Source organism: Anomaloglossus baeobatrachus, chromosome 1 (genome assembly GCF_048569485.1).
Source record: "Anomaloglossus baeobatrachus isolate aAnoBae1 chromosome 1, aAnoBae1.hap1, whole genome shotgun sequence".
In the NCBI taxonomy this organism is placed as follows: domain Eukaryota; kingdom Metazoa; phylum Chordata; class Amphibia; order Anura; family Aromobatidae; genus Anomaloglossus; species Anomaloglossus baeobatrachus.
Window position 1 is genome coordinate 81,665,022 of NC_134353.1, and position 15,650 is coordinate 81,680,671.

Genomic DNA, 15,650 nt, shown 5'->3' on the forward strand with positions numbered 1-15,650 from the left:
CTTAGACCGCATGTTGTCTAGTCACAGCAACAGCTTCCAAATGCAAAACCACACACCTGTAATCAACCCCAGACCTTTTAACTACTTCATTGATTACAGGTTAACGAGGGAGACGCCTTCAGAGTTAATTGCAGCCCTTAGAGTCCCTTGTCCAATTACTTTTGGTCCCTTGAAAAAGAGGAGGCTATGCATTACAGAGCTATGATTCCTAAACCCTTTCTCCGATTTGGATGTGAAAACTCTCATATTGCAGCTGGGAGTGTGCACTTTCAGCCCATATTATATATATATAATTGTATTTCTGAACATGTTTTTGTAAACAGCTAAAATAACAAAACTTGTGTCACTGTCCAAATATTTCTGGACCTAACGGTATATATATATATATATATGTATGTATATTACTGCTCAAAAAAATAAAGGGAACACCTAAACAACACAATGGTATTTTAGTGTTCCCTTTATTTTTTTGAGCAGTATATACGGTATATGAAAATCAGTGACTTGCTGCAAAGTAAATGAGATTTTGTGATAATTAATAACACAAAATACTGTAATTTTACTAGTTTGATGGAAATATATTTTAATTAATAGGATCAGATCTCATGTCCAGGGGATTTTCTGGTTCAGGCGTTTTCCTTATGGTGGCAACTGTGGCAACTGCTTTACACGGTACGACCGATTGTGCGATTTCACAATCGATCGTACCCGCCCCCGTCCTTTTTGCGTCACGGGCAAATCGCTGCCCGTGTCGCACAAAGTCAGTAACCCCCGTCACACTTCCTGGAGTGGGAGGGACGTTCGGCGTCACAGCGACGTCACACGGCCGCCGGCCAATAGAAGCGGAGGGGCGGAGATGAGCGGGACGTAAACATCCCACCCACCTCCTTCCTTCCACATAGAGCCGGCGGCGGCCGCGGGAGGCAGGTGAGCTGCTCATCGTTCCCGTGGTGTCACACGGAGCGACGTGTGCTACCACGGAAACGATGGTCAACTAAATTAAACGATATTATGGAACCTAGCGAGCAGTACACGACTCACGATTTGTGAGCGATACTGCGTCGCTAGGAGGTGTCACACAGGCCGGCATCGCCAGCGATGCCGGATGTGCATCACAAAAACCTTGACCCCGACGATCTATCGCACGATAGATTGTCTGGTGTAAAGCAGCCTTAAGGGTTATCTTTTATCTTAAGATACAAATAAGTTCCTGAATATTTCCACATGTAAAGGAAACACCTGGACCTAAAAATCCTCCTGGACAAGGTGAGTCCAATGAATTTGATTCAGGGTTATAATAAATGACCCATAACTTTATTCTCTCCACCATATATACCCACATTGATTAGCAGATTATGACAAGTTATATATTATTGCTTATATCTGAGGATAGAATATTTGTAAAAGCTGCACACGGGCAGCAGTAACACTAAAACAATGAAATAATATGGCACTCCTGCTTCTCCTCAGCAGTATACTGTTTTATTAGGTTGCAAATAACCCATATAACCCACGTGACAGCCTGAAGATGCTGAGGTCAGTGAGTGCAGCTTATATAACCAGTATACTAACGGGGAGCAGTGGAAATGGAAGGTTGGTATGATGAGTAAGTATTATATCATCGTTAGCAGCATTTTGCATATCTCAGGTCATATGGTTCATATACAGCCCTTGATACAGCAGATGTGAATACAGCATTGGGGTCCTTTTACACAAGCAGATTTCGGTGCATAATGAGCATCTAACAATGCTACAAGTCAATTAGCACTTGTTTAAAGGCCCTTCTACACAGGACACTGCAAACTGAGTAGAAGCAATCATTATAGGGGTTCTTCAATAATTTAATAAAATGGCCCTCATCATGTAAATCAAACAGCAGCCTATCGCAGTCACGTGTCAGGATGGATTGCAGTCTAAAGAAACAAAGCTCCCAAGATCTGTATCTCAACTGACAGAGGAGCTGTGTCCTTTATGAGCACAGAGAATGGCTGTGACAGGGAAAAAAAACAATTTTCTTCCCAGCTGACCACACATGGAGGACAGGGGCTGGAGGAAAATATACTTTATGCTCAATCAGCTAAGAGTTATTTTTTTTCTCATGTCACAGCCCTTTTTCTCAGTTCACAGAGGAATTTGTACTTAAGAAACAACCCCTTTGTCAGTTGAGAGACAAGTCTCAGGAGCGGTGTTTCTAGAGACTACAGCCCGTCTTGACACATAACTGGAATGAGTTGCTGTTTGAATTATGTGCTGGGGGCTATTTATAATTACATTATTGGAGAATCCCTTTATTATCCTCTTTCCTTCCTGCATACAGTTTGCATATTGTCAGCCAAACATCCGCTTTTTAAACTGGGATAATCTGCCAAAAAATGATATTGTAGGCTGGATAAAAGAAATGATGAGACATTTGGTCATTCATCAGTTAATCACTTCCAGGTTTATATAGTCCAATGATTGGGTATAATGGGGAGACAAGGATGGTACAAGGGCTCCTCGGCTGACCCTAAGACTGGGATCCCTGTGCTGTCCCTTATCCCGACAGTAGACCTAAGGGTAGTTAAGGTTGAGCCGCCATTGTGGCCCTGTCTCCTGTCCTCATCCTGAAGATTGTATCCCCACCACCCAGCGAACTGACTGGGATGCAGACCCCAAAAACTCTACCAACACAGCCCCTATTGGACAAACGATCAGCAGATTTGGTTTCCAGTACCATCTCTATGCTGATGATACCCAACTGTACACATCTTCTCCTGACATCACCCCTGCAACATTACAAAATACTACCGATTGTCTGTCCGCTATCTCCAACATCATGTCCTCCCTCTATCTAAAACTGAACCTGTCAAAAACTGAACTTCTTCTGTTTTCTCCCTCTCCTAACCTTCCGAAACCCAATATTACCATTTCTGTGTGTGGCTCTACCATTACGCCCCAGCAGCACGCCCGTTGTCTTGGGGTTATATTTGACTCCGATCACTCCTTCACTCCCCACATTTGTTCACTTGCTCGTTCTTGTCAATTCCACCTCAAAACCATCTCGAGAATTCGACCTTTTCTTACCGTTGACTCTGCAAAAACTCTTACTGTCGCTCTCATTCATTCTTGCCTGAATTATTGTAATTCTTTATTAATTGTTTTCCCTGTTACTAAACTCTCCCCTGTCCAATCCATTCTGAATGCCGCAGCCAAGATCATTTTCCTCTGCAACCGCTTCACTGATGCCTTTGCTCTTTGCCAATCATTGCACTGGTTGCCTATATGTTACAGAATCCAAATAAACTTATCACTCTCACTCACAAAGCTCTCCATGGTTCCGCACCCCCCTACATCTCCTCCCTCATCTCTGTCTATCACCCCACCCGTGCCCTCCGCTCTGCTAATGACCTAAGACTGACATCCTCAACAATTCGAACCTCCCACTCCCATCTTCAAGATTTCTCACAACTGCGCCTATGCTCTGGAACACACTACCAAGAGCAATCCGATTAATTCCTAACATCCACACCTTTAAGCGGGCCCTAAAAACGCATTTCTTTAGACTAGCCTATCACCTCACTGTCCTCATCTAATCTAGTCCCTTTCTGCCCTTCATAACAAAAAATTTACTTCCAATTCTTGTCCCCTGTACCTGTATAAATTCTGGCCAATGACAGGTTCATGCAGCTGGTTTTGAATACCCTATTAAATCAATAGCTGGACCATATTTAACAAGCTTTTCTCCCCCCATTCACCTTTTGTGCCTCCCCTATTTCCTCATAGACTGTAAGCTTACGAGCAGGGCCCTCACTCCTCCTGGTATCTTAATTTTGTTTTTTTGTATTGTCTCAAATTGTCTGTACATGTCCCCTCTGAATTGTAAAGCGCTGCGGAATATGTTGGCGCTATAGAAATAAAACTTTATTATTATTATTATAACACAGTACAACAGAAGGGGTAAACAAAGACTCAAACACACCTAAAACCTGCACCATGGTATAACCAAAGGTGTATCAGCAAGGGCACAAAGAAAAGGAGGTACAATAAACAACTCACAACAATCACCAAAAACAATCACAGCAGAAGCAGTAAGAACACTCTGCTCCCTGGCTAGCTCCTAACTGAATAGAATAACCAGCAACCTCTTCAGGAAGCAGAGGGATTAAATACAGCTCAACTGATGGCAGCTGGGAAAGTCTGCTGCTGCAGCAGGGAAGGGATTAACCTTTAAATGCCCAAAAGAAAAACACAATGTATAAATGTGCATGGTCTCAGATGGTAAATGAGAATGCTAATGTACCGCCCCGTGCTCGGCTGCAGCCGAGCCGCTCGGATCCGGGCTCGCTGGTGGGTGGCTCGAGCGTCTCCGGATTCTGGGGGCCCTGTGGTCACTTCGATCTGAAAGGGACTGGCGGTTTAGGGGACGTAGGTGTACAGCCGGAGCCGTGTTTAAGTTCGTGACGCCACCCACGGGATGTGGTGAAGGTGGACACCACCGCTGCAGTTTATGGGGCACCCGGGGGAGATGTTACGCGGCAAGTTGTTAACCCCTCCGTGGGTAGCGATGGTGGCCCCGGGACCCATTGGGGGGGGTGTTTGGCGGTGCAGAGAGATGGGCGGCCGGAGGGCACTGGTGTATTCATGATTAGAAACACACACAAGTCTCTGGTAAACCCAGGTGATGGTGGTCGGTGCCCGCAGCTGGCTGCAGTCTGGTCCCCAACCCTGTTGGTGGTCTCTGCCTTTCTCCTGCACCTGTTTGTGATGATGGACTACCTGAACTTGCAAGACAGGAGTCCGCTCCCCGGCTTTTGGATTTTTGGAAGAGCCCTTTTCCCGCAGACACTGGCCCGTGTGATCTCTCTGCAGTGGCGGTGGCTTTCTATCCCCCTCGTTGGGCTGTTGTCTTTAGTCGGGACTTTGGGTGGGAAAGGACCTATAGTCCTGGCCGCAATCAGTTAATTAGCTAGCCCCCAGTAGCTTCTGGACCTAGCTTCAGGGTCTGAGTACCCCCCTTTGTGCTTTGGTTTCCAGTCGGTTCCCCGGGTCGGTACCGGCGGGCCATTACCCTGTCCCGGTCCACCACGGTTCCACCGAGCCATCTTCCCTGCTCCTGCAGGCAGAGGCTTCCGTATGCCTCCTAGCCAAAGGTGCCCGGGCTCCAACCTTGGCACCTGTCAGTCTGCTATAGGCCTGTCACACAGGCCTGTCCTCCTCCACTGAACTCTCAAACTGCACTCCTACTAGACAAACTGACTACACTTTCAGACTAAAACTGAACAGTGTTTCCTGCTTCAGGCTCTCTGAACTCCTCGGTAGGTGTGCCAACCACCTGGTCCCGCCCCCTGGTGTGTCCATCCAGCACTGAGGGAGGTGACAAGGGTTTTAATGGTTTGGCTGCTGACACCTTGTTGGGGGACTGGTGTTGTGCGGGGCTCTGTGACTACCTGGCTGGTCCAGGGTGTCACACTAATCCTGAGCCTGTCCTTATACACGTGACATTGAAAAAGAATTCCTGTGAATGCTTACTCAGCAGAAAATTGTCCCATGTAATAGTTTCATTATTGTTTACACGTTTACCATTTATATTGAGTCTTCTCATAATTGCTGCTTTAGTAAATCCTGAATACTTACTGTTGCAGGTGCATTCACTACAGATAAATTATAACCATATAGAAAAGAGGATCCAAAAGCGCCAACAAGAGCTGCCATTATCAGCCTCCATGTGAAATCCTATAAATAAAAAAATTTGCGTTACAAAAAGGGAAGTCATATATACAAATAACACAGTTTATTTTTTCCCTCACCCTATGACGGCACCCTTATATCGTGGTGCCGTCATGGGTTCGGAAAAAACACATTACCGGTAAGTAATTACGTATTTTTCCCTCACCCTATGACGGCACCACGATTTAAGGGTGCCGTCATGGGTTCGGAAAAAACACATTACCAGTAAGTAATTACGTATTTTTCCCTCACCCTATGACGGCACCACGATATAAGGGTGCCGTCATGGGTTCGGAAAAAACACATTACCGGTAAGTAATTACGTATTTTTACGTTATATGATGTTTAACTTTATCTGATTGTGTTGCAGTTATAGCCACTTAATACACTCAATGTAAATCAGTGACAGGTTTTCCTTTTTACAGAGATGAAAAATTGTATACCCTTTTTTAGGCTATATTCAATTACTGTCAACTGAATCTGGACAACTGGCTTTACGTCATGGCAAAGACAAATAACATGGGAAGCTTGTGTAGTGCCCGGAAGACTTGTAAGTCTTTTGGGAGTCTGTGAAGTCTCCCCTTATTCTGATAGCCTCCATAAATATATTTGTGTGACTGAAAGCAGGCTAATCTAAAAAATGAATAAAGAAAACAACATTTTGGAATATCTTTTTATAATTTCTGAGATAAAAACTGTAGTAGCTTCTTCGATGTCCCTACAGTCCCCTAACGATTCATAATTTTCTCCTCTCCCCATTTAAATAAACAAGAATCCTAGACAAGTTGAATGCGCATGTTATTTGCTGCCAGTACGGAGAGCTGTGAAGATGATCAGCCCCTAACGAGCCCTGATTGATGATGTGACATGTCAGTCAGCTGATCGATACCATGCCTGTGTTATGGACATGATTATATGAAGATACCCAAAAATAAAAATACTCAAAATGGAACTTGAGCTGTATACCGCACCCATGTCTGCACTCAGGAAATCATGACACTGGTAATTCATACTGAATAAGCACAACTTAAAATGATGAAATACATATAGACATATATATACCAGCATGCCGCTTGACCAATAGAATAAGAATATGCACCCTTGGATCCCATCCAAGTGGTTCTGATATATGCTTGTACTTCCTTAAAATAAATCAGTCCTCTGCTTTGATCATGACCTGTGGTCCTTGGTCTTTATAGATATATCACATGCATGCCTGATATTTGACCCCCATGATTTGACATGCAGACATTTAAGACGTTAATGCATATTTGAATTGCATTCCCCCAAATTCCCCAAATCACCAGCACAGGACAATAAAGGGCAGTTTCCGCAGCAGCAAAATCCGCAGCAATGAAACAGCACTCCCCAAATCCCGTAGGATAAAGCCTGCTTTACACACTTCAATAGATCTTTCAATCCGTCGTCGGGGTCAAGTTGTAAGTGACGCACATCCGGCATCGTTCGTGATGTATTTGCGTGTGAAACCTACATGCGATCGATATTGAACGAAAATACGGTGATCGCATACACGTCGTTTATTCCTCATACATTGGACGTTTGGTAGTACGAAACTAGTGAATTGTAACGTGTGACATCCCTCATACGATTTCGGTGTCTGATGCTATGTGCGCAGGTGTGCGCTCTGCACCGCAGCTTAAAAAAGGTCTGCTTCAGAGCGCAGCTGAAAAGCTGCGTTCTGAAGCGCCTCACAATGTCTGTCATGCACTAATCTCTGTCAGTCCGTCACTATCTCTGTCCCTCACTCTCTGTCCATGTCAGTCTATCCCCCTCTCTCATATACTCACCGATCCCCGATCCCCGGCGCTGCACGGCATTCACACTGCTCCGGCGGCTTTTACTGTTTTGAAAAAGCCGGCCGCCCATTAAACAATCTCGTATTCCCTGCTTACCCCGCCCACCGGCGCCTATGATTGGTTACAGTGAGACACGCCCCCCACGCTGAGTGACAGGTGTCACACTGCACCCAATCACAGCAGCCGGTGGGCGTGTCTATACTGTGTAGTGAAATAAATAATTAAATAATTAAAAAAAACGGCGTGCGGTCCCCCCCAATTTTAAAACCAGCCAGATAAAGCCATACGGCTGAAGGCTGGTATTCTCAGGATGGGGAGCTCCACGTTATGGGGAGCCCCCCACCCTAACAATATCAGCCAACAGCCGCCCAGAATTGCCGCATACATTATATGCGACAGTTCTGGGACTGTACCCGGCTCTTCCCGATTTGCCCTGGTGCGTTGGCAAATCGGGGTAATAAGGAGTTATTGGCAGCCCATAGCTGCCAATAAGTCCTAGATTAATCATGTCAGGCGTCTATGAGACACCTTCCATGATTAATCTGTAGATTACAGTAAATAAACACACACACCCGAAAAAATCCTTTATTGGAAATAAAAAACACACACACATTCCCTGGTTCACCACTTTAATCAGCCCCAAAAAGCCCTCCTTGTCCGGCGTAATCCAGGATGGTCCAGCGTCGCATCCAGCGCTGCTGCATGGAGGTGACCGGAGCTGCAGAATACACCGCCGCTCCGGTCACCTCCACACAGCTAATGAAGACAGCCGGCGATCAGCTGATCTGTCACTGAGGTTACCCGCTGTCACTGGATCCAGCGGTGGATGCAGCGGTGGCCGCGGGTAACCTCAGTGACAGATCAGCTGATCGCGCTACTCACCTCAGTTGCTGACTGGAGCTGACCGGAGCGGCGGTGAGTAGCGCGATCAGCTGAGCTGTCACTGTGGTTACCCGCGGCCACCGCTGCATCCACCGCTGGATCCAGTGACAGCGGGTAACCTCAGTGACAGCTCAGCTGATCGCCGGCTGTCTTCATTAGCTGTGTGGAGGTGACCGGAGCGGCTGTGTCTGCTGCAGCTCCGGTCACCTCCATGCAGCAGCGCTGGATGCGACGCTGGACCATCCTGGAGTACGCCGGACATGGAGGGCTTTTTGGGGCTGATTAAAGTGGTGAACCAGGGAATGTGTGTGTGTTTTTTATTTCCAATAAAGGATTTTTTCGGGTGTGTGTTTATTTACTGTAATTTACAGATTAATCATGGAGGGTGTCTCATAGACGCCTGACATGATTAATCTAGGACTTATTGGCAGCTATGGGCTGCCAATAACTCCTTATTACCCCGATTTGCCAACGCACCAGGGCAAATCGGGAAGAGCCGGGTACAGTCCCAGAACTGTCGCATCTAATGTATGCGGCAATTCTGGGCGGCTGTTGGCTGATATTGTTAGGGTGGGGGGCTCCCCATAACGTGGAGCTCCCCATCCTGAGAATACCAGCCTTCAGCCGTATGGCTTTATCTGGCTGGTTTTAAAATTGGGGGGGGACCGCACGCCGTTTTTTTAAATTATTTAATTATTTATTTCACTACACAGTATAGACACGCCCACCGGCTGCTGTGATTGGGTGCAGTGTGACACCTGTCACTCAGCGTGGGGGGCGTGTCTCACTGTAACCAATCATAGGCGCCGGTGGGCGGGGAAAGCAGGGAATACGAGATTGTTTAATGGGCGGCCGGCTTTTTCAAAACAGTAAAAGCCGCCGGAGCAGTGTGAATGCCGTGCCGTGCAGCGCCGGGGATCGGGGATCGGTGAGTATATGAGAGAGGGCTGCTAACTTCAGTCACTCAGGGGATTAGCGGTCACCGGTGAGCCCTTCACTGGTGACCGATAATCAGGACGCGACACAGACAGAGCCGCAGCATGACCGTGAAGTCGGGTGAAGTTCACCCGAGTTCATTCTGACAGTGCGGCTCTGTCTGTGTCTGCTGTCATCTGCCATTCACCGCTGCTACATGGCTGTCTGTGTCTGCTGTCAGCGGCCATGTAGCAGAGCTGAATGGCAGATGACATAGTAAAAACGCATCCCTACACATTACACACGCTTGTCAAGACAATAAATAAAAAAAAAAAAGGTGCCCAATGCATACGTCACAGAACACATGATCTAAAGGATCGCACACAAAATTGATCAATGTAACATAGACTACTAACGCTCGTGTGACAGCAAATGAACGACCAACGTGCAATCTCATTAGATCGCATATGCGACCTGGGCGTGTCACATCGCATACGAGAATCGCAGACCTAATTGTAAGGTGTAAAGCTGGCTTAACATGGGGAGTGTCTGTACTTGCACAAACCTGTGGAATTATCTGGAAAATCTAGAAAATCTGTAGATTTTCCACAGCTAAATCCGCAGGTATTTTCTCCCGTGGGCACTGGGCCAAACAGTCTATTCAACTTTGGGATCCACCGACTCAGGAAAAATCTTCAGCTATTTCAGTATCAACACAGCTTTGGAGATCTATTCACTTCCCTACACACACACTGAGTGAATCCAGAGACCTTCGTTTTACCGCCTGGACCACACCCTAAGGGTACGCTCACACGAGTGTATGATTCGGACGAGTGCAATGCAAAAATTCTCACATTGCACTCGGGCCAATGTTATTCAACAAGGTAGAATAGATGGTCAGCTTCCTCATTCAGATTCTGGATGAACGAAAAGTCGCAGCATGCTGTGCTTGTCAGCGAGAGACGTGCCACTCGCACCCATACAAGTCTATGGGTGCAAGTGAAACATCGGACTGTAGTCGGATAACATGAGTTCAGTGCAATAATCACATCAGCCCACAATGGAGGGGATGCGGGGATTAATCCCTCCCTCTCCTCCACAGCTCCCAACCTCTCCTCCGCAGCTGTGATCCGATCATAAGATCGGATCATAGTTGTATGACACTCGGCTCATGCTTGCAGCACAGCGGGACTTGAGGGTCATTAGTATATCGCATGTGATGCACCTGCACTGGATGCCAAACGATTGTGTGAATCCAGCCTAAAGCCCGTTTCACACGTCAGTGAAAAACACTGACGTTTTTCACTGGCGTGTAAAACACGCACATGTCCCTCCGTGTGTTGTGAATCACGGCACACGTGGGTTGTCTAAGTGCAATCCGGGCTCCGTTCTCCGTGGCCCGTGATTGCACTTAGAAATCAACTCACCTGTGCGCGCTCCCGCTGTCCATGGTGCTGATCGCTCCCGCGGTGCAGCATCCGGCCGGCGGTGACCCCCGCAGTAGCTGCTTCTGGGTCGGCTGTGTCGTGCATCATGAATATGCGCGAAAGTAATGAGCTGGCTCAGAAGCAGCAGGCTGCACGGGCTGCAGAGAGCGCCGCTGAAGCCGGGTGAGTAAAAATGATTTTTATTTTAAAAGCACGTTTTTTCTGGCACGTGTTTCACGGATCACACCACTGCGTGGTCCATGGGACATCAGTGATGCCAGAAAAAAAATGGACATGTCTCCGTGCAGCAATCACGGACACGCGGGTACGCCGCACGGATACATGGTCAGTGAAAAATCACTGACGTGTGAGCAGACCCATTCATTATAATGGGTCTGCGTATGTCAATGATTCTGGTAAGTTTAAAAAAAAGCACAAACGTCCCAGAATCACTGACGTGTGAAACAGGCCTAAGGTGGAGATATGTGAGCAGCTCTCCCACCCAACTCTTTAGCTGTTCATAAACCTGGCCCTTGTCATGGCCAATTAACCCTCTCAACATATAATATAATGGAGCATGTTTCCAAGTTCACATCACTGAGGTTTGATATCTCCCCTCCAGAATTTCCCCAGTGTTGATCTTACAAATTTAAACTGAGCCCTTTTTCTGCAATTAGGGCAGCTCCACTGATTCCGGAACAGTTTTTATTTTTCTTCTGTGCCATTCCATTCCAAAGTTATGCCTCCAGTAATACAGATGTCAATTTTCACTTCTACCAACTGGGCGTGTAGCAGAGAGCTTCACTGTGGGTGTGGCATTTTTTCTTTGGCCAATGTCAAAGGAGAAAAAGAAAATACCCACAAAGAAGTTCTCTGATATACGCCCAGTTGGTTGAAGGGAAAATTTGAACCTTTCGTTCCAGGGGGAATAACTTTGAAATAGAAGAAAAAAGAAAACTGTTCTAAAACTCAGTTTCCTCTATAAAGAGTCATGATTTCTTTTACATATTACTTAGAAACCATTTGTTATTTTGAGAAAACTGTTTGCTCATCTGACTAAATAGATTTTTTTTTGTTTTAAACAATTTAGAAAATTGCTTTTAAAATAGGATGAAGCATCTATGACAGGCAAGGAAATGTTATCTGTAGTTTTACGGCATGACTAATCACTGTAATCTCTTACCTTTTTAGAGTTTTCTGCTTTTGTGTTAATGGGTGGTTCCATCTTTTCGTTTTCTTTTCCCTATTAAAGTCAACAAAGTCTTAGTATTTTCTTATGAGGGTGAAAGCTACATATACTATATGCACAAAAGTATTGCGACACGCTTCTTAATTATTGAAATCAAGTTTAGCGTAGGATAGATAATGGGTCTTGCTTTCAGGGGTCAGCATTGGCCCTTTAGTTCCAGTGAAGGGCAATCTTAATGCTTCAGCACAAGACATTTTGGACAATTGTAGCTTCCAACTTTGCAGGAACAGGTTGGGAAAATCTCTTTACTGCTCTCCATGACTGTTACCAGTGCAAAAGGTCCATAAAGACATGGTTGGGCGAGTTTGGTGGAGGAACATAACTGGTCGCACAGAGCCCACACCGCAGCCATATCCAACACCTTTGGGATGAATAAGAATAAATATTATGAGACCAAACTCGCCCCAACATCAATTTATGACCTCAGAAATCTTATTCTGGATGAAGGGGCAAAAAAACCCTCAGACACCCCCAAAGATACAATATTTACTATACATTATACCTTACATTACATACATTATAAAACAATATTTACAAAGGACACAAAACATTATTCAAATTACACTACGTGACAACACAATGACATGATTGGTGTCTTCAGGGGTAGAAACACGACAGCAACAGTCCACCAATCTTACATTTGAAGAGTGCTTGTGTGGAGGAATTGGCCAAAATCACACTTGAGCAATGCATGCAGCTAGTTTCTCCTTACAGGAGGTGTCTTGAAGCTGTCATCACCAACAAAAGCTTTTGTATGAAGTATTAAATGAATTTCAATAAGCATGTTTAATTCTTTTTTCCCCTGTGTCATTTCTCATTATTACATATAACTTAATCTATGGATTGATTTCTTTGCCTGTGAAGATTGGATGTTACCGACATCTGATGAGAAATTCATATCAATAACACCTTTCGAAATATATTTACTGAAAAAAAATTGTTGACATTTTCAATACTTATTTTCACCCCCTGTATATATTGGATGTCAAGAAATTGAAAACATAAGGTCACAAATAAAATATATTAATTTAGTATTAAAAACACCCATAGTTGTATGCAGTAGCCAAGATCAGAATTCTGGGTTATAGCTATGGAACTCGACAAGGATACAGTTAATCCACAATTATTTGTTACCATAGCACCAATAAATACAGTAAATGGCGTAATCTGCTCTAAAACGTAAATTCTAACCTTAGAAAGGTTAGTGTGGGAGATCTGAAGATTGTATGAGAGTGCTTCTGATAAAGAACAGTGAGATGTATGAAACGGAAAATTACATGTAACTAACCGGCAATGCTTTATTGCTAGCCATGTGAACTGCCAAAGGAATGAAAAGAGATATTGTGAGGATTAAAGCAAGGTCATTGTCTTCTACAAGGTCATTCGCTTTTTTTAATGCTGAGAATTTAAAAAGGGGGTCAACCGGTCTCCTTAGAGATGAGCAAATTACCAATATTGATTGGCAGGCAGGAGCACACCTGTGAAAACCATAATAGTATTTTTTGTCACTATGCAAATGCTCTATGCCTTAAATGGAACCAACCATCAGGATTTTTACATATCAAGTAAAGGCAGTCACATACTGGCACTTGGATGGTGAATTAATCACACCTAAGTTTGGAGATTGGATGTTTGACTGAAGAAAAGAAATGTTATCAAAGGTCCAAAAATTATTTCATTGGTTGAGTGGCATGTGATTCGGGGCGGGACTATGTGGGTTGGGTCTTAATATTCCTCCCTTGTGTGCTTTTCTGACCTCTATGTAAATTTCTTCCTCCCACGTCACTGCCGTTATAGTTATGGCCAGCACGTGCGCAGTAGAATCTAGAAGTATTTAATGAACTTTTAATTAAAATGGCATCAGAGCCAGCTTCTATGCATACAACTATCTCAAAAAAAATTGAGTACAAAATGTGTTCTTCAATTTCTCCTGAGTACGCTGATACCTCATGTGTGGTGGAAAACTACTGTTTGTGCGCATGGCAGGGCTCAGAAGGGGAGGAGAACCATTTGAATTTTGGAATGCAAAATCATGAAGAGCCTAAATAGTGAAAACCTCACACAAGTGACTGCATTTTGGAAACTAGATGTCATGTCCCCAACAGAGTCTGCACCTGCGACTTCTGCTCAGATCGCCAGACGACGCCGTGTTCCCACCATGGATAGTGCTGGAGATGGGAGAGGAGTCGGTGCCCGTGGCTCTGCTGAGCACAGGCTTCACTCATCCACTGGGCTGGGTTTCCCTGGAACCTGCAGTACCACTGGTTGACTGTAGGTGGTGTGTGTCTTCCAGCTGAAGTTGCCATCATTCACCTACAGTGAATGGGAAGACACCACACCCTTCTTATTCCCCCTCCTGTCATGTGACCACTGCCAGATATAGTTCTGTACTCCTGGTTCATTTGCTGTTTGTATTTTCAGTCCTGTGTGCTGACCTTTGCTTGTTTTTTGACTACCCTCCTGTGTTACGAGGGGGACCCGGGGAAGCGGGCCAAGATGGTATAGAGACAGCTTCCACCGGTCAAGGTCCACTGTGCGGTGTAGGGGACCGCTATGGTTATTGAAGAGTGAGCGGGTTGCTGCTGACGATCGTCTGCTACGTCACAGACGATCTGCGTACACTGGCCCGCCCTAACCTGTGAGGGTTGTATGGCACGGGGTTCACAGCTCGGTGTACTTGTTGCACGAGGAAGCACAGCGGTGCCTGCGCACGTGTGCCCAGAGGAAAGTCACGGAAACATGGCACGAGGGTAGCACAGCGGTGCCCATGCACGTGTGCCTCAAAAACCAGGTGAGTCCGAAGGAGTACCGAGGAGGTCACCTAGGGCAGGAACCCGGCCTGCAAACAAGGAACTGCCGGGGCAGCAAGGGCAGGAACACGGCCTGCAAACAAGGTACTGCCGGAGCAGCAAGGGCAAAGCCCACAAGTAGACAAAAGTACCTGTACAGCAGTGTAGCAACACGCTGCCAGTCATCCAACAATAGAGGACAGTGACGCGCCGCCATATTGGCAGGAGGAGCTTTTAAGGAGGCGCAGCTCCACCCAAGGGCAGGTGCGAGGCGGAGATGACAGCCTTGGCCCAATCAGGGTCCACGACATCCCAGCCCGGCTAGTCAGGGTTCACCACATCACCAGCCTTGTCATCAAGCCATGTGACGTCAGTGGACGAATCAGAACATGCCAGGTAGAGCACATGCTGATCTTCCCGCCTCTGGGACATAGAAGTGGGATCCTCGGTTTCACAATGTGCAAGGATAACAGAAGTCTTGCTACTTCCCTGAGCAGTTAAGCTCTGCACATTGCGTAGTCTCCCAGACCTTCAGCGCTGCTGAGCAGGAGGGCTCGTGGCAGGCAAGGAATGGGAGACTGCTTCATTCCTTGCAACAGGAGAACCACGAGGTGCAACACTCCTGCTGCCTCTCTGAGAAGGCATCCCCTGCATGTTGCGCAATCTCCTAGATCTTCGGTACTGCTGAGCAGGAGGGCTCGTGGCAGGGAAGGAATAGGAGACCACATCATTCCTTGCAACAGGGGAGCCACAAGGTGTAACACTCCTGCCTGTTGTTTTTGTACCTTGCTGCCAGTTCCAGATTTGACCTCTGCTTTGTCTTGTCACTACGCCCTTGCCTGCTAATTCTGTTCCTGTTTAGCAT

The 15,650-nt window shown here is 46.0% G+C and overlaps 1 protein-coding gene across 3 annotated transcripts in view; it reads right to left on the reverse strand.

The window, feature by feature from the left end:
* The window catches only part of SLC2A9 (solute carrier family 2 member 9), a 644,894-nt gene that overhangs the window by 550,440 nt on the left and 78,804 nt on the right, over positions 1-15,650 (reverse strand). For 2 of the 3 annotated variants that reach the window (XM_075346888.1, XM_075346889.1), the window contains 2 exons: positions 11,931-11,990; positions 5,614-5,712 (listed from right to left, as the gene is read on the reverse strand). In XM_075346888.1, the coding sequence (XP_075203003.1) occupies positions 5,614-5,712; positions 11,931-11,990 (159 nt within the window). The remainder of the gene's footprint in view (positions 1-5,613; positions 5,713-11,930; positions 11,991-15,650) is intronic. The other variant, XM_075346890.1, reaches the window with a different exon arrangement.